Consider the following 19691-nt stretch of genomic DNA (forward strand, 5'->3'; position numbering starts at 1 on the left):
AAGTTCGGACAATAAACCTTCATCCTTATCCTACACCGCAGCTACAGATATTTGCCACTATTACAATACATACATAACGTTTGATTAAAATGTTGACGAATTTTATTATTGAAGCGTCCTTGGTGCTCTCTGAGCTTGGTTATTTACTTGGAATTTTATTATTTCTTGTTACTAAATCTTATGAATGTTATAACTATTATAGACTAAATAGGTTTAGTATCATTTTTATTCTCAGTTAACTGGGAAATATTTAAGATATTTCAGGCTAATTGCCTTGTGAAATTAGTGTACTTATTTTTGTGTAACAATATTAAATGCTTTTACCTTCTCTTTTAGAGGGAAAACAGTATGAAAATACAGTAGATAAATCAATGGATTGAATTAAGTAGAACGTCCTCAGTGTTTTGTTTTTTAATGTTCAAGATGCAGACCTTTTTTAGTTTGACCAAAAGTGCTTTTCCTAGAGGAATGAAAAATGGGATGGACCATGGAAATTTAGTTAAAATTCAGTAGGCAGTGATTTTCCATCTTGACAGGACTTTTGCCTTCTTTTGCTTTGATTCTGGATCTTCATGAGTAAACATGGTAATGAACTTACCTAGTTCATTGACTCCAACAGATTTTGAATGTAACTGTTATGTTTTGGAGGAATCAGGAAAAAAGATAATAAACTAAATACAGTAAAAGTTTTTTTAATGCTATTATCTGTCACACTACTTTAAAAAAATTGTCATTTTTTGCAACAGATTATTTTTTACTTCAGTTCATCTTTCTTTCTCACCTTTCTTTTAGATATACTTTTGTCAACAGGAAAAGTAAAAATAAAGATCCATGTTTGTTTTTTAATATCTCAATTATACTCCAGTTTGGAGCATTATTGTTCAAGAATGCAGCCTACCTCCTTATATTTTCATTACTTGTTAAAATTATTGCAAAATAAATGTAAAGTATGTCCAATTTGCACAATGTACTCAGCATAACACATTTTGCCTGCTTTGGTTTAGCATGCTATGTGAATCCAGCTGTTGTAGTTTTAAACCATGATGAAAATCCACCCAGAGTGGCACACACAATAAACCACTTTCAAACAAACCATGGATTACTGAAATTATGGACTCAGCCACTGTTGTTTTATAATGTGTACACTTGCAATCTGCACAAGGACTGAATATTCTGTGATCATTACCCCATTCTAAGTCAAGCAATTTGATCCATTAGCAAACAGAATATGAGTTCACAGAAGAACACAATTCAAAGGTAAGATTATGAGGATGATGGTGAAAAGGGCGTGTTCATTCACAAGGAGAACAAAATGATTTGGAATCTAAATTCTTTTATTATAGCATTCCATAAAATTAACAATAATCTGAGTCCTATATACTGACAAAGGGAATGTGATATGGTTGATATGGTATGTAGGTTTTCTAAGATAAAAACAAATTTCAGCTATTTCATGCTGTCTGAAGACCTAGCTGACAAGCTCACATTTAACTAAAAGTTTTTAACGCTTTTTTTTTTTTACATCTTTTCGACTAATATGGGATTTGGTCAAGACCTAGATGATTCTGCTACCTCCCTAATAATAATGCATACAAATTAAGTAGCAACCCTTGAAGCTAATTTGAAGCTAAATCCCTTGAATTCATCAGACTTATTTATAGATTAAAAAAAAGTACCACACCAATCCATGTGCGTTAAACAACCATTGCTAATCCAATTAGTTGCTTTTAAATAAATAAATATAAATCCCATAAATAAATAAATAAATAATAAATAAATGTAATTAATTTTATTTATCCCAATAACATACTTACTACAGACTAAACTTGCTACTGCCGACTTTTGAGTAACCGCCTGTGGAGTAAGCTGCCCCTGAAATCACACTTACCTTTATTTAACCCCCCTTGAACTGAGCCGAGATATCTTTCATTAATCACACCGGACCACAAGCGGATCGCCACTTTCTTTTTACACAGTATCTTGATTGCTTCGGCACACGGGCGAGAAGGGCGTGGCTTCCCCCTCGTCGATGATTGGCTGGCGAATTAGAGACGTGACGTGGCCGTGCTGCATGTCGGGAAGAAATTTTGTAGCTTTGGAGACCAACGGAAAATAAACAAGAGAAGCTTCGGGGGCCTGTTCCGCTGCGTTGGTGCGATGACTGAAAACGTGCGCGCTGCCCGCAATCCCACTGCTGCCGGCTGCGATAAAGGCGATTATGACGAACAAATCCGACGTCTTCAGGCAGATCTCCGGCACAGGTGAGGCCGTCGCGCAATTGTTCTTTTCTCTTGGTCTTCAAACTTGGCCCTTTTATGACTTGTGGACTTCAACTCCCAGAATTCCTCAGCCAGCAAAGCTGGCTGAGGAATTCTGGGAGTTGAAGTCCACAAGTCATAAAAGGGCCAAGTTTGAAGACCCCTCCTGGAGGAAACATGGCTTAACTTCCGACCTGACCGCTTCTTCCCTCTTTTCCGGTACTCACTTGGTATAGTCGGGAATTGCCGGTAGCTTTGGGGGCGGGGCTTCCTTTGCAGGCTGCTAAGCAACGGAGCAGGTAGAACGCCTCGGAAGGTCTGTTATGGATTCGGAAGGTGGAACTGAGCACCGGCGGGCGCGGGGGGGGGGGAAAGTTCCAGCTGCTAAAACCAATTTTTACGCTTTCTCCTAGGGAAGAATGCCGCATTTGGCAAAGGTGGTTGGTTTTTTTTGTTTTTTTAAACGGAAAGGCAGAATTTATTTTATTTTATTTTTTTTATTTTAATTCCATTTATATCCCGCCCTTCTCCGAAGACTCAGGGCGGCTTACAAGCTTAGCAGTAGCCTTCCTTCTATGTATCTATTTGAGCAATCTGACCCGGTCTGATGGGTTAGGGTTGGGGTTTTAATACGTTTTAATTATGGTTTTAAACTTGGGCATTTATCTAATCGTTTTTTAACTTTTGTATTCTGTTTTGGTATTTATTGCCCTGTACACCGCCCTGAGTCCTTCGGGAGAAGGGCGGTATAAAAATATAATTAATTAATGGCGGTATAAAAATATAATTAATTAATTAATTAATTAATTAATTAAATAAATAAATATATGCCTGCTTATTAGGGCTTTCACACACACACACCCAAGCGGCATTATAAAAATATAATAAATAAATAAATAAATAAATAAATAAATAAATAAATAAATAAAATAAATATATGCCTGCTTATTAGGGCTTTTGCCCCCCCAAAGCGGCATTATTACAAAGTCAGCTTAATTGCCCCCAACAATCTGGGTCCTCATTTTACCTACCTCGGAAGGATGGAAGGCTGAGTCAACCTTGAGCCTGGTGGGACTCGAACCTGCACTAATTGCAGGCAGCTGGTGTTACTTAAGGAGGCATTAGCCCGACTTTCCCTCGAGACGCTTCTGTTTTGAAAGTTGCTCAAATTTGTAAAAAGGTAAAATTACCGACTACAGAAGAATGGACTGTAAAGTTTTTTTTTCTCGAGGATATGGTAAAGATCTTAGTGCACCTGAAAGATTATTTGCAACAGAGAGATACTACGGAGCAAATATGGGACTAAAAAGTATTATTTTGCATTTAAATAATTATTGATATGATATATGTTTGGAGTTTATCTGTATGAGTTAAAGTGCGATAGTTTAGATAGTTTAGGATTGTTTGCATAAGTTAGATTATGATTGTTTGTATTTTTATACCCTGTATTCTGCTCTGGGAAGTGGGGGGAGGGGAAAGGGAGGAAGGGGTTGGGGAGGGTTGGGGAGGGGGAAGAGGGTGGGAGGGGAGGGGGTTGGGAGGGGTTTTTTTTGTTAAAGATAAAATGTACTGTAAAACTTTTCAATAAAAAAAAAGAAAGTTGCTCAAATTTGAAGGGCGAGGGCGGGGTAGAGAGAGTTGAACCGTTACAACGGCATACCTTCTTCCTGATTCTTGGAATGCTTTTCACGCCCCGATTCTATCAAAATATGTGTAATTGCTATAAAGGTGCGGTTAAAGGCTGGCCAGAATCGAGAGAGATCTTGCTGGTTTTCTTTGTACTGTTTTAACTGCCCTGTGAACCGCCCTGAGTCCTTCGGGAATAGGGCGGTATATAAATTCAACTAATAAATAAATAAATAAATATTGAAGCACATTTCCGAGCTTTGGATGCAGATATCGCAGTACGAATGTAAGAGAAAAGACCTTCACGCCCTTAACGTGCCAACTTTGAGCTTTATTTCTGCTTTTATTTGTCTTGGTCTGTCGGAATCGCGACATTGGGACTCTTCAGTGGGGTCTGTCTAGCTGTCAGTTGAAGTAATTTTTACTTTTACGTTTTAATTATTGCCTCATTGAAAGATTACTCAAACAATCCTACCTCAAGGTGAAAATATGCTGCGGTATTCTTATGGCGCTAACTGAACTTTATTAAGCTCTTTTGATCCCCAGTGGATGTTTTAATACTATGTTAACGTACTGAGAAGATACTACCTAACACGTTCTGGGGTGATTGTAGCATGCCTTTGTCCCTCTTCTAAAATAATTGTACAGATGAGTTTCAACATATTGTAAAAGCTGAAGTGTGCTTCATTTTTTAAAGTGTACCAGAGCAACATTATTTTTGTGGTTCATGTAACTGGTACTTAATCTAATTAAACTGATCTGAAATGTTACCAAACACAGATGTTGATTTTCCATTGCATAGGAATACATTGTTCTATACAATAACTGCTAGCTTTTTAAACTTTGAATTATATTTCAAATATAAATATTCTAAAACAGAAATATACCAAAACTAGCTTTCCATACTTTATTATGTTTACTGTTCCTAATTTGCATTCATTATTTACACTATACCGAGTATGAATTGTAAATCCCTGTTAAGCTTTCATCCATTACTTCTTGCCTTGCCCTCAGGTGCTTTGGAGAATAGGTTGACAATCCCTCAAATATTGGAAGGCTATTATGTCACATTTAGTTCTTCTCTTCATTAAACTAAACATTCCCAGTTCCTGCAAATGTTAATTGAATGGTTTAGCCCGCAGTCCCTTAATCTTTGTTGCTCTTCTCTGCGCTCTTTCGAAAGTCCCAATGGCTTTTTGTATCACGGTGACTAAAACTAGACATGATTCCAAATGTGGTTTTACCAGTATAAAACAATACTAACATTTCACATGATCTTGATGCAGCCTAGGACTGCATTGGCTTTTTTGGCAGCTGCAGCACAATGCTGCCCCCTATTTAAGTGGTTTTCTCCTAGGACTCTTAGATCCCTCTCACAGTTACTGTTATTGAGCCAGGTACTATCTATTACAGGGGTCTTCAAACTTGGCCTTTTTATGACTTGTGGACTTCAACTCCCAGAATTCCTCAGCCTGCCTGCCTGCCTGAGGAATTCTGGGAGTTGAAGTCCACAAGTCATAAAAGGCCCATGTTTAAAGACCCTTGATCTATTCTATACCTGCCTAAGTGTAAAGCCTTATTTTTCTCGCCACTGAATTTCATTTTGTTGGATAGGGCCCAGTGTTCAAGTCTCTTAAGAGGCTTATGGATCTTGAGCCTATCTTCTAAAGCAGGGGTAGTTAACCTTGGCTCTTTTATGATTCGTGGACTTCAACTCCCAGAATTCCTGAGCCAGCCATTGGTTAAAATGGATTCATTTAACAATGCCAGCATTCACTTAAGGATTTCAGCATTGCTTAATGACTCTGAAAATAGATCATGAAATCAGATATTATCATGTGGTGACCTGCTTAATGACAGCCATAACTTATAACTGTAATTCTGAACTCAATTATAATAGTAAGTCAAGGACTATCAGCACTTTCTTCACAGCTGTTTAAATCCTAAAATCATCTGGCAATTAGTCAAACCTGGTTGTAACCTGATGTAAAGAGATCCCAAAATGTTCTGCATAGATTTGATGACTCAGGACCCTACTTTATTAAAATATGATTGTTAGATATTAGTATCTATTCACACTAGGAAAGCTACAACTTCTAACCTTATCATTCCTTAATATCTAATCATTTTCAGTTAACTTTTATATTTGAACGAGTAGCTGTTTCCATGAAATCAGACTATCATTTCAGAACATTGCCTTGATTGTTTCTGATGAATTGTGAGTTGGATGCTAGGAGGTGGGATTAATAGAAGCTGCACCTCCAGGTTCTGTGAAGGATCAATGAATTTCATAAGTCCCAAAGTTATGAATTCTCACCTAGCTAAAATGTACCTAAATAAGCTAATGTTTTCCTCATTTATACTGGAATATACTGGAATCTCCCTAAAGACAGTTAGAAAATTGATATTATAAGATATTGTGAACAACCTCCATATCAGGACGAACTAAAAAGGGCTGGACAAATATGAAGAATGGAAGAAGACTGCCTTTATTTTAACACTCAGCTGTAGGGAAAGTGGCCCACCCAGTGGAAGGTCCAAAAAACAGCATGAAAGAAAATATGGATGAAGCAAATTGACAAGAAATTTGAAACAAAATGCCCTCAACTAGAAAACAGGAAAAACCATTATAAGAAGTCTCCTATGTCCAGAGACACCCATAGCAGTGTAGGTCTCCAAGATCAATGTGGTCCAGACACTTGCTAAAGAAATGAAGACGTTAACAGGAAAGATCAGGTGTGCTTCTAAATTCTCGGTTTGATTTGAGACTTTTGTCAAGGTGAGTTGTAACTTGGAAGACATTAGTTGGGCATGCTTATTCCAAATATATTTCCTTGATCCATCAGAGTATGTGGGAGTCCTAGCTTGCATTTATAAACCTTCACATAATGTTTGAGAGTTACTGGGTGGGCTTCTCCAGCATGACGAATGGAGAATCCACAGATGGGTTGATCTTGCCTTTCTGCCCTAGAGACTGCCACGCCTCTCTTCCTCTGGCTAGGAATCCCAAGTCATGACTTAGTCTTAGCCCGAGAGAGATGTGGTGACAATTGGCTCTTGTTTCTAGCAGACAAAACTGTTGGATTTTCACAGGTTGTACCTTTCCCTTCCTTTCCCTTCTCTGCGCTGATATCAGCACTTTGTGAGAGTGAGAGCGGTTTTGCAGGCTTCGGCTGAAGCCTCGAACTATTTATAGCTTCCAGGCAGGGCAGAAGTGCAGTGGGTGCCATTTTGAGCACCACTTTTCCTGTTCCTAGGGGGGGGAGCTCTCCCTTCCGGCGAGGGCTTTTTAGACTCAAATAGAGTCAATTTTGGCCAGAATTCTGTCAGCGCTCTTATTAGCCCGGCCATACAAGCAGCTGTCGCATTTCTTAATTCAGATATCGACGGAGCAGGGGGTCGCTTACTAGCGGCCGTCATTTTGAGGGCCTTACCAACACTCAAAGGCCATTCCAGAAGGCCAGAATTAAGGAGAGGCATTTCAAGGGTGCTGCTTCTCCAATTCCAGGCTCCTTGGCAGCTCCTATTACAATTAGAGGCAACAAAAACAGCCTCCAGCCTCCATTACTGAGGTCCTCAATCGGTCAGGCAATTTCCAAAGACTTCAGGGCGTGGCTGAGTGCCTGCTTTAACTGCTGCCATTTTTAGCGCCTCTTACCACCGATTTCATTGCTTATAAGTGTGCTGGCTACCCCATTAAGTTGGTCTTGCCGCCACTAACAGGATCATAAGTGTGCTGGCTATCCCATTAAGTTGGTTTTGCTGCCACTACCAGGATTGTGAGTGTGCTGGCTATCCCATTAAGTTGGTTGTGCAGCCACTACCAGGTCTGTGAGTGTGTGTGCTATCCTATTATGTTGGTTGTGCTGCCACTACCAGGATTGCGAGTGTGCTGGCTATCCCATTAAGTTGGTTGTGCCACCACCACTTCTAGCCAACTTGGCTCCTTGCTACTGGGATCACCTCTCTGTTGCAAACACATTGAGATTGCCATTGCTGTGGTATTTCTGATTTTGCAATGGCAGATAAAACTACAGAAGCTCAGATATCTCAAGGTGCCTCCAGCAGTCCTTCCAGGCACAAGAAATCCAGATCAGCCAAGCAGGAGGCTGCTGGGAAACTCAGATCTAAAGCTATCTCTGGCAAAAGGTCTTCCAAAGCTGCTGAGAAAGAAGCAAGCAGGAGGCACTAGGCATTGGAAAAACAATTCTCCAAAGCTGCAAAGCTGCAAAGCTGCAAAGCTGCAAAGCAAAAGAAAGATGCAAAGGTTGGTCAGATTACTTCTGTTCCCATGGAGGCATCGTTTTTTGGCCCTCAACCTCTGCTACTCCAAGTGCCTGGTCTCCAGAAGGGGAAACAGGTCAGTTCATTTTTCCCATGGCAGAACAGGTGGAGATGGTTCCCTTTTCCAGTGAGGGGCTTGGCCTTCAGATCCCTGCTCCTCCGAGTACAGCTAGATCTCCGGGCCCAGAGGCCGCATTCACCACTACAGTGGCAGGGCTTCGCCCTCCAGAAGCTCAGGAGACAGATCTATCAGAACAAATGCACTTTCTGATTTCTCAGGCTATTGCCCAAGGCGTAGCTTCCACCCTACACCAGAGAGCTCGACCTGAGTCGATAGCATCAGGGATCCCATCTCACAGCAGTGTATCATATCTCTCCCAGGCGGAAGCAGCCGCATACCAAGGGTCAGTTTCCCCTCTCATTCCTCCAGGAGCAGAATGTCATTCGTAGGGGACGAGGAGCACAGACAGCTGGGGATGTCAGAAGATGAGGACTTATCTCCTGATCCCCCTCCTTTCATAGGCCTGTTTAATCTGGCCCTCTTTAAATCCTTACTTCACAAGGCCAGGAGCACTGCTCAACTTAGTCCTGACGGTGTTCCTCAGGCGGAACCTCCCACCAGCCAGGGACCTACCAGTAAGGTCTTTTCAGAACCAACGTTTACCGAACAGGACATTCCCTGTCCTCCCCTTTTCCTCAATGTAGTCCAAAGACAACGGGGAACGCCAGGTACTTTTGCATCCCCAGGAGTGGGGGGACTGATAAAAAGTTATTTAATATGGCTCCAGCACTGTCGGGTGCTAGCAATCTCCACTGTAGATGAGCCCTTAGCACCATTGATTTCCTCCTTCACTATGTCTGGGGATATAGCAGAGGTTCTGAAGTCAGAGGATAAGAAAGCGAAGCTTAATTTCCGCAGGACCCATCAAGCCTCAGCATGGGCGGTAAAGGCAGCTACATCAACTTCCTTTTTCGCTAGAATTTCACTCCTCTGGCTTCGCCAGTTACAGGCTAGGGTCCCACCAGAAGAGGTACAGATGCACCAAGATTTAAACAAATTAGCGGCTGCATCAGAATACATGGCTGATTCATCGTTGCACGCGGCCAGATTTTCCTCCCGGGCATTAGCATCTAATGTTACCTCCCGTAGACTTCTGTGGCTCAGGCAGTGGTGAGCGGATGCTAAGGGGTCCAAGTGGCGGTTGGCCTCAGCCCCTTACATGGGAGGCCAGTTATTTGGAGAGGCACTAAACCCTTATTTGATTGAGAACAAGGATAAGCATAAGGTCATGTCCCATCTTCTTAGGAGAGCAGACAGGAGAGCTACCCCTTACACCCGCAAGCAGTCCTTTCGCTCAACCGCCACATGGTCGGAATTCAATCATTACTCCCGCCCTTATCCTCCCAGACCAGAACGCCAATTCGACAGATCCAGTAACAGGGACAGACCCAGACAGCAATTTCAGGCCAAACGGCCCTTTTGAAGTGTGGGAGGCCATCCTTTCAGAAGGTTCAAGTGACGGCAAAGGTGCCTCTCCCATAGGGGGCAGGTTGGCTCTCTTTGCACACAAATGGGAGAACGCCACTACAGATCTCTGGGTCCTCAACCCCCCCCCCCCCCCCCCGAGGCATTTCGTCTCTTGCCCATCATCCAAAAATCCAGTCAAAAGAAGCCTCACGAAAGAGGCCATTCGACATCTCCTGGAGATCCAGGCCATAGAACCGGTACCGGCAGGGCAGAAGGGATGGGGTTTTTATTCCATTCTGTTCATCGTTCTGAAGGCCTCGGGAGGATGGAGGGCAATCCTAGATTTCAAGAAATTAAATGTCCATTTGGCATACAAGAAGTTCAAGAAATGAACAAGAAGTTGCTAAAGAAATGAAGAAGTTAACAGGAAAGGTCAGGTGTGCTTGTAAATTCTCTGTTTGATTTGAGACTTTTGTCAAGGTGAGTTGTGGCTTGGAAGACATTAGGTGGGCCTGCTTATTCCAAACATATTTCCTTGATCCATCAGAGTTTGTGGGAGTCCTAGCTTGCGTTTATAAACCCTCATATAATGTTTGAGAGTTACTGGGTGGGCTTCTCATCAAGGACATCAATATCATCTATGGTTAGCCAGCTCCTCAGGGAGAAGCCCATGTTCAGGTTTTATAGTGTATCTGAGTGCTTCGGTTCCTACTGTGACTTGAACAGCCTCCTCCTCTTTTAGTATAACTGGTTTGTTTTTATTTTAGCTGCCTTTAATTTCATATGATTTTTTTTTTGCTTCAGCTGCCTTTAATTAGGTCTGTGTTACATCTGATTCTAGCATGTTGGTTCCAACTCTACCATCCTTTTAGCAAACAAGTTTTTGAGCAGTAACTTTCTGCTCTAATTAGGTCATTAACAACAAGTGTAGTGTTATTCAAGCTTGATGACTTCAGCCAGGGTTTCTCTCATTTGCTTGAACCGGTGGCCTTTTCTAGTTCTAATTTAAGTCAGTGTATCTTTGGGTTAGTCACTGGAGTGCTTTTGAGAGACTTGGTTTTCTGAACTCATTCATTACCTATGATAGTTTGCCTGCAGTATCAAGTTCTACTCATCTATATGCTTTAATGACTTATCAAAGGATGTTTTTTTACTGTGCCGATACTGTCATAAAGCCATATACTGCAATTTTATAGAGTAGAAATACTATTGATTCCTGTCTGAAAATGTTAAGGATCTTTTAGAAGGAATCATTTTGGCAACTTTATATTAAATTTACATTGCCTCCTTTACATTAAGAGTGCGCAGGCCCTGCTCCTAATACTGGATTCCAGTTCCATCAGCTATAGCCGATATGGACAATGACCAAAGAAGATGGGAATCATGGCACAACAACATCTGCAAGGGTCTAATTTTTTTTTACTCCTATTCTTGGCAATAGATACTGTAGGTATTTATTATGCTTATCCTCTCTATTATCATGTTTAAAATCTATATTTTCACTGAAACTTCCAGTTTTAACCAAATACAACTAATCTTACCTTTATCATCATATGTTTGGCACAAATAGAAATAAAGTCCTGTTTATTTTCTCTGATACAAGTCAGTGTTTGTACCTGCTCATTGTATTTATAGCATTATGTGTGTTTGTGTGTGTGTGTGTGTGTGTGTGTGTGTGTGTTAAGTATTTGTCAAGTCTTTTAGAATACCTTGCTAGTTAAATCTTCTTTCCTGTTTCAGCCTAGCCCAAGGCTATCCGCAGGCTATAGTCACAACTTACGACAGTTCATTATTTGTGTAAATTATTCAAATTGCTAATAAAGAATTTGGGAGGCTGATATGGCCATTTCGAATATATACATATACATATACATATACATATACATATACATATACATATACATATACATATACATATACATATATATATATACATACATACATACATACATACATACATACATACATACATATATATATATATATATATATATATATATATATATATATATATATAATGTTTTCTGAGGTTTTCGCGGGTGTTCGTATGTGGATCTTTCCGTTTCGACGGAATCCCATCCGTCATCGTCAGGCTGGTGGCTTCTGCTTCCTTCTTCTGGGAGATATATAATTTGGTGTATTACTTTTTTGCAATCTATTGTTCATCCAGATTTTTGCCCATGTGTGGTAGCTTAGTTTACAGTGCTGTAAGACTTTTTTTGCCACAAAAATTTCAAAATAGCTTGCAAAATACGCTTCAGCATAGCTTGCAGCTTATAAAAAAATTAAGCGATGAATTAAATAAACTACTTAAAATTATAAAATGTCATAAGAAGACAGCAATATCTAAAACCATCAAAATACAAAATAAATTGTTGAAAGCAGATTAGAACAAAATGTTCTGATTTTGCGGTTTGTGGTAGATTGTATATAAAACTATAATTAAATGTTTATTTTTTTAAAAAAAAGTAGCATAGATTTACTAATAGTTTTTTTAGAAAATGGTTTTCAGGTATGTTTTCTGCCCTTCTGTTATCGCTATTTCCTCTTTGTTTATTGAAATCATTGTTCAGGAAAGAGAAACAGGAAAGAAAAAAGAAAATGTGGCTTCTGCAATGTTTGCAGCGATGTAGATAATTTTTACTTTGTTATATTTGGGAAACAACATGGTAATTTACTTTTGTTATTGCAGATAGTTGTCTTTCCAGACATATCCTTAATAATATGTTAAAATATTTTCTGGTTACTAGGGCATGTATAGTATTGATATGTGACAAGACAGTTGTCTGCAACATATGGGCCAGAGGACTTCTTAATGTGTGTATTTAATTTGACATCTTTCAGGAGGGCATAATCCTAGTGCTATGTGATTAGATATTTTAAATATTTCTTACATTTTGGGATTTCTGAAAGATAATTCTAGAGTAAATGTTCATCTGTAATCACTCATTATCTATCATGATATTGTAATCTCTAATCACTGTATAATCTTGCCTAAATAAGAATTGTAATGCATTTCGATTAACAATAATTATCAATATTTGGGACTTGTGGTGGAGAAAGGAGTCTTAAGGTCATTGTGAGCATTTATTCATGAAGACATATAGATTGATATACCACACAACTCGCAAAACTCTGGAAGCTTTACAATGCTGTATAGTTTCTCTTTGTGTACTGTAAAATTATTTACGGTATATAGAAGATTTAGTAACTTCATTCTGTTTGTTTTAGTGAATCAAAGAGGGTGGAACTGGAAAGAAAAATGCTTGAATACAGCACACCTGATACTTCCATGTAAGCTTTATAAATCAGCATGTAGTTGTATTAGTTTTACTATGTATTATTATATAACGGATAGCATGGAAATACTGATGTCTAAAATTTATTTAACGACACTGTGCATTACAGTGCTGAGTGGCATGTATAGTTAGAAAATTGAAAATTGTAATTGGGAAGATGAATGGAGAGAAGGCACCCGGGGAAAGCAAAACCTAAATCTGATTCACTGCTGGATAAAAACAGACCGGATGATGTAGAAAAATCATAAGATAAATACATGTCAGCCACTATGTTTGAAATTACTTAATTGTATGGAAAAGTGAAAGGGACGCAGTGGCTCAGTGGGTTAGGACGCTGAGCTTGTCGATCAGAAGATCGGCAGTTTGGCGGGTCGAATCCCGAGTGCCGCACAACAGAGTGAGCGCCTGTTACTCGTCCCAGCTTCTGCCAACCTAGCAGTTCGAAAGCACATAAAAATGCAGGTAGAAAAATAGGGACCACTACTGTGGGAAGGTAACAGCATTCCGTGCGCCTTTGGCGTCTAGTCATGCCGGGCACATGACCACGGAGACGTCCTCGGACAAGCGCTGGCTCTTCGGCTTTGAAACGGAGATGAGCACCGGCCCCTAGAGTCGGAAACGTCTAGCACGCATGCTAGTCTAACCTTTACCTTTACCTTTATGGAAAAGTGAAGAAGATGCAGTTCAACTATTCAGAAGAAAGCATTTCTCATGTTATCATACTGGACCTCTAAATCTGGGCGCAATTCAAGGTGCACCAAGGTGTCACCTCTAAAGCCCTACATAGCTAGGGACTGGCTTACCTGAAGGACTGTCTTTTTCCAAGAGTTTCTACCTGCCCAGTCTAATTCAGATTGGGCTTGCTGCATCAGCCAACAAATGTTGACTGGTTTTAAACTAGGATGGGCTTTTTCTGCTGTAGCCCCTGCCTTATGGAATATTCTCCCCTCAGAGATTAGAATAACCTCAACCCTGTTGGCATTCCAAAAAGATTAAAAAAACTTGGCCATATACCCGGGCTATGTACCTAGAGCTCAGAAGGGTGTTAAGAATCCTGTTTCTTGGCTTTACTATTAGTGATTAATCATCATAGCTGCTGTTTATTTACTTCGTTGATTTTATTTATTTATTTTTAATGATTTTTAAATTGTTTAAATTATTTTATAATTTTAGAATTGCAAGCCTGCCAGAGTCATTTGGTTGAGTTGGGCGGCTACAGAAATGGATTGAACGAATGAATACCGTATATACTTGAGTATAAGCCGAATTTTTCAGCCCACTTTTTTGGGCTGAAAAATCCACTTCGGCTTATACTCCAGTCAACAAAAAAAAAGAACTGTCCCTTCGTTCGGAACAGGCTGCTGAGAGAAGGGAGGGCTGGGCTCCGCACGGGCTGCGGGTCCGGCGTTCGCCCGCCGAACAGCTGATGGGCGTGAGCGCGGGCGTGGCCGGGCTGTCTCCAGAGCCGGGCGGGTTCCACCGGCGTTCGGCGTTCGCCCGCCGAACAGCTGATAGGTGCGGGCGTGGCCGGGCTGTCCCCAGAGCCGGGCGGGTTCCACCGGCTGGGCTCCCCACGGCTGCATCAGCAGTTGGCACGGCCGCGGGTCCGACGTTCGCCCGCCGAACAGCTGATGGGCGCGGGCGTGGCCGGGCTGTCCCCAGAGCCGGGCGGGTTCCACCGGCTGGGCTCCCCACGGCTGCATCAGCAGTTGGCACAGCCGCGGGTCCGACGTTCGCCCGCCGAACAGCTGATAGGCGCGGGCGTGGGCGGGCTGTCTCTGGAGCCAGGCGGGTTCCACCGGTTGGGCTCCCCACGGCTGCATCAGCAGTTGGCACGGCCGCGGGTCCGACGTTCGCCCGCCGAACAGCTGATGGGCGCGGGCGTGGCCGGGCTGTCCCCAGAGGTAAACTTCATGACCCACCCAGCCCATGCATAAAACAGAAATGAAAAGTCTTAAAAAAGTTTTGCGCGGTTAAATAAACAGCATTTGCATATCTGTTTCTCCACGGAGCACCGACAAAATTCGCTCGAATTAAGGAACGTGGGGAGCTAAAGAATCGGGCTATAGGGAATGTCTGGCATGACGGGCAACCCTGGGAAACACGAGGACTGTAGTGCAGTGGTGTAGCGTGGGGGGTGCAGGGGGGGGCCGGCCGCACCGGGCGCAATATCTGGGGGGGGCGCGACCGGTGGGCTAGGGCAAGGCTGCTCGCGAGCGAGGGGTATCTGTGCCTGCGCCAACACAGAAACGCTTCTCTCTCTGGGTGGGGGAAGGCTCAGCGGCTCCCTGGGTCTATATACGCCTCTGTATGCGCACGCCGCCTCGCGCTCCCGCAAACGAGAAAGAAAGAACGGCAGCGGCGGCGTCTGCGAGCCTCGCCAGTGGCAGCGTTCCTCGGTGTGGGCGTGCCTGCGTCTTTGGGTGTGAGGCTTTCGGAGAGGCTGCCTTTGGCTCCTGGTACTTGCAGCCGGTGTAAAAGAACAAGTCTGTGAAAGCGGGCGAGAATTAATTTCTTTTACACCGGCTGCAAGTACCAGGAGCCAAAGGCAGCCTCTCCGAAAGCATCACACCCAAAGACGCAGGCACGCCCACACCGAGGAACGCCGCCACTGCCGTTCTTTCTTTCTCGTTCGCGGGAGTGCGAGGCGGCGTGCACATACAGAGGCGTATATAGACCCAGGGAGCCGCCGAGCCTTCCCCCACCCGGAGAGAGAAGCGTTTCTGTGTCGGCGCAGGCACAGATACCCCTTGCTCGCGAGCAGCCTTGCCCTAGCCCGCCGGTCGCGCCCCCCCAGATGTTGCGCCCGGTGCAAAATGAATTCTTGCCCGCTTTCACAGACTTGTTCTTTTACACCGGCTGCAAGTACCAGGAGCCAAAGGCAGCCTCTCCGAAAGCCTCACACCCAAAGACGGAGGCACGCCCACACCGAGGAACGCCGCCGCTGGCGAGGCTCGCAGACGCCGCCCCTACCGTTCTTTCTCGTTTGCGGGAGCGCGAGGCGGCGTGCGCATACAGAGGCGTATATAGACCCAGGGAGCCGCTGAGCCTTCCCCCACCCGGAGAGAGAAGTGTTTCTGTGTCGGCGCAGGCATAGATACCCCTCGCTCGCGAGCAGCCTTGCCCTAGCCCGCCGGTCGCACCCCCCCAGATGTTGCGCCCGGTGCGGCCGGCCCCCCCTGCACCCCCCACGCTACGCCACTGCACTACAGTCCTCGTGTTTCCCAGGGTTGCCCGTCATGCCAGACATTCCCTATAGCCCGATTCTTTAGCTCCCCACGTTCCTTAATTCGAGCGAATTTTGTCGGTGCTCCGTGGAGAAACAATATGCAAATGCTGTTTATTTAACCGCGCAAAACTTTTTTAAGACTTTTCATTTCTGTTTTATGCATGGTCTGGGTGGGTCACGAAGTTTACCTCTGGGGACAGCCCGGCCACGCCCGCGCCCATCAGCTGTTCGGCGGGCGAACACCCAACGCCAGTGGATCCCGTCCGGCTCTGGGGACAGCCCGGCCACGCCCGCGCCCATCAGCTGTTCGGTGGGCGAACGCCGGACCCGCGGGCGCGCCAACTACTGAGGCAGCCGTGGGAAGCCTAGCCGGTGGAACCCGCCCGGCTCTGGGGACAGCCCGGCCACGCCCGCACCTATCAGCTATTCGGCGGGCAAACGCCGAACGCCGGTGGAACCCGCCCGGCTCTGGGGACAGCCCGGCCACGCCCGCGCCCGTCAGCTGTTCGGCGGGCGAATGCCCAACGCCGGTGGATCCCGCCCGGCTCTGGGGACAGCCCGGCCACGCCCGCGCCCGTCAGCTGTTCGGCGGGCGAACGCTGAACGCCGGTGGAACCCGCCCGGCTCCGGAGACAGCCCGGCCACGCCCACGCCCGTCAGCTGTTCGGCGGGCGAATGCCCAACGCCGGTGGATCCCGCCCGGCTCTGGGGACAGCCCGGCCACGCCCGCGCCCGTCAGCTGTTCGGCGGGCGAACGCTGAACGCCGGTGGAACCCGCCCGGCTCCGGAGACAGCCCGGCCACGCCCGCGCCCGTCAGCTGTTCGGCGGGCGAACGCTTAACGCCGGTGGAACCCGCCCGGCTCTGGGCACAGCCCGGCCACGCCCACGCCCATCAGCTGTTTGGCGGGCAAACGCCGGACCCGTGGCCGCGCCAACTGCTGAGGCAGCCGTGGGGAGCCCAGCCGGTGGAACCCGCCCGGCTCCGGAGACAGCCCGGCCACGCCCGCGCCCATCAGCTGTTCGGCGGGCCAACGCCGGTGGAACCCGCCTGGCTCTGGGGACAGCCCGGCCACGCCCGCGCCCATCAGCTGGTCGGCGGGCGAACGCCGGACCCGCGGCTGCACCCACGGTCGGGGGCGAACGGGGGGGCCATGAACGCCACAGAGCACACGTGCCGGCAGGGATGGCTGGGAGAAGGCTGGAGACGGCTGCCGGTGGTTGCGCAGCTCCATCAGCTGAGAGGCGGCAAGAAACAGCCGCCGGCGGAGTCAACGAGCAGCTCCTCGTGGCACAGAATATAGATATGTTGCTAAGAAGGGGCCAAGCTTATACTTATACTCGGCTTATACTCGAGTCAATAACTTTTTCCAGTTTTTTGGGGTAAAATTAGGGGTCTCGGCTTATACTCGAGTCGGCTTATACTCAAGTATATACGGTAATAAAATGAATAAAGTTGACCAGCAGAAATAGATAGCAAATATATTGGGCTGACCGCTTGCCTAGAATACTAGCAGCCTACTTTCCTGGTACTTCTGGAGTCTTACTTTACAATAAAGACTACAGTATTGTTGAAACTTTTTAGAAGGCAGGCAGAATCTTAATTTGAGAATCAGATACTTACAGGATTCCAATGGCTACAATCCTGGATAGAAACTTAATTTTCCTTGTCCAAACATAGCTTAACCCAGAGACATTGGATGTTTCCCTTGGCTCCCTACTTTTTCTTAAGGTTACAACTTTCTTGTGGCATGCATATATTTTAATGACTATTTAATAAGTAAGGTGTTCTTTGCCGTGATGAATTACAACTTGCCCTAAGGAAGCATGACATATGATATGCCCATCTCCAGGCATAGAACCAAATAGCTCCAGAATACTGCGGTGGTTCAGAGTGACACCCGTGCAAATTTTTTGAAAGAGACTCCTTGAAATGTGTGGGTAGCAGGTACAAAACATCTCTTTTCGAATGGTTAAAGCTACCATGTCTTTTTCACAGGCTCACATGTCACTATGCAGAGTCGGTCAGAAGCAGTTTCTGAAGCAGTTTTGTGAGCTTGGGGGGGGGGGAAATGCAGGTCTTTAAAAATGTTTAGCATGTGCTCTTAAGTAATCCAAAACACCTTGTGTGAAGGATTTAATAATTACTCTTTTTAAAGATAGCAGGTGGATGCTAACCAGTATGTTTTGCAGAAACTTTGGGTTGAAAGAATCAAAGGAAGAAGGTGTATTTAATTCTTATCATCTCCAAGTCCTATTTTAGGAGCCCGGCTAGTCCCATCTTCCTCAGTGCATGTATAGTTTGACTACCACAGACGTGCTTAATTTAGACTTACCTCTGTTTGCAGTGGTGTTTTTTTCCTTGAACTTATGGAAGCAAGAAAGGGGAGATGATCTTGGGCTGCATGTACACTCAGATTGTAATCGGATTATACTTTGTTGGAGAAATTTTAAACTATTGTCTTGAAGAAGTAAATTTTCATATTTAAAGTGAAAAAGGAATAACCTCAAACATTGATTCTAATTAGTTTTTATAGTTCTGTCTACCATTAACTTTAAATACTGTATTCTTCTGACAATCCTGCGTATATTTAAGAAATGTTTCTCTCTGCAAAAAATCAGCTGTTACAGCTTGTGGCTGACTTTTTGTTTCTCCCTGTGTAGAACTAAATTGAAATATGCAAATCTAAAAAAATATTTAAATGATATATGTGAACGTCAGAAGAAATCTCTGCTCCGAAACCAAGATTTATTAAAAGAATTTGATGATATTGAAGCTCACATTAGGAAGTTTGCTTCAAGATCAGAGTCCCTTCAAAAGCTAAAGGTATGATGTGTTCTAGCTGTAATAAATTAACAATAACTTTGAAGGAGTCTGTTTTGCCTATTCAGGAAATCTTATGTGACATAAGTTGATAGGTGAGGATAGCAATAGAGTTCTGTTTTCCTCTTCTTAAAAGCTTTGGAAATGAGGTAGGGCTGGAGAGCTTAAGGGTCTTGAATATCTCTTGCAACATTATTTATGTACCTGAACTTTAATTGTTAAATATGCAATTTGATTGTGATATCAGTGAAACAGGACCTAGAAGAATATAGTGAAAATACTTCTAGACATTTCATTTCATTTTATTTCAAATTCTTGTGAGTCTGTGCTACCCCACTTGCAGCATGTGATTTTTAATAGCTATTAAATCATTCTCAAATGCTCATTATGTTTTAGATTTAGAAGGTCTTATGCTGAATATACTGTATCATCATTTTGTTGCATTTTGCCAAATATACACATTTTAATTTGTAGTTCTTATGAACTTTGAACCTAAGAAAAGTCTATTATGGACATACTACCTAAAAGTAGTATGAGATCATTCGTGGTTTTGGAGTTGGGTATCATCAGTATGCCGATGATACCCAACTTTTCTTTTCGGCCCCAAACCACCCCAGTGATGCCCTCGCTGTGATGTCCCGTTGCCTGGAGGCGGTTCGGGTCTGGATGGGGAGGAACAGACTTCAACTCAACCCTGACAAGACT

General features: G+C 43.9%; 1 protein-coding gene across 2 annotated transcripts in view; it reads left to right on the plus strand.

The window, feature by feature from the left end:
- The first annotated feature begins 1739 nt into the window (after window positions 1-1739).
- KIZ (kizuna centrosomal protein) overlaps window positions 1740-19691 on the plus strand; it is a 67988-nt gene continuing 50036 nt past the window's right edge. Inside the window, exons 1-3 of one of the 2 annotated variants that reach the window (XM_083360622.1) lie at window positions 1740-2261; window positions 12868-12930; window positions 18827-18989. In XM_083360622.1, coding sequence (XP_083216748.1) covers window positions 2158-2261; window positions 12868-12930; window positions 18827-18989 — 330 coding nt within the window. In that variant the 5' untranslated portion in view covers window positions 1740-2157. The remainder of the gene's footprint in view (window positions 2262-12867; window positions 12931-18826; window positions 18990-19691) is intronic. The other variant, XM_083360623.1, reaches the window with a different exon arrangement.

The sequence above is a fragment of the Vipera ursinii genome (genome assembly GCF_947247035.1).
Source record: "Vipera ursinii genome assembly, chromosome: 3".
In the NCBI taxonomy this organism is placed as follows: Eukaryota; Metazoa; Chordata; class Lepidosauria; order Squamata; family Viperidae; genus Vipera; species Vipera ursinii.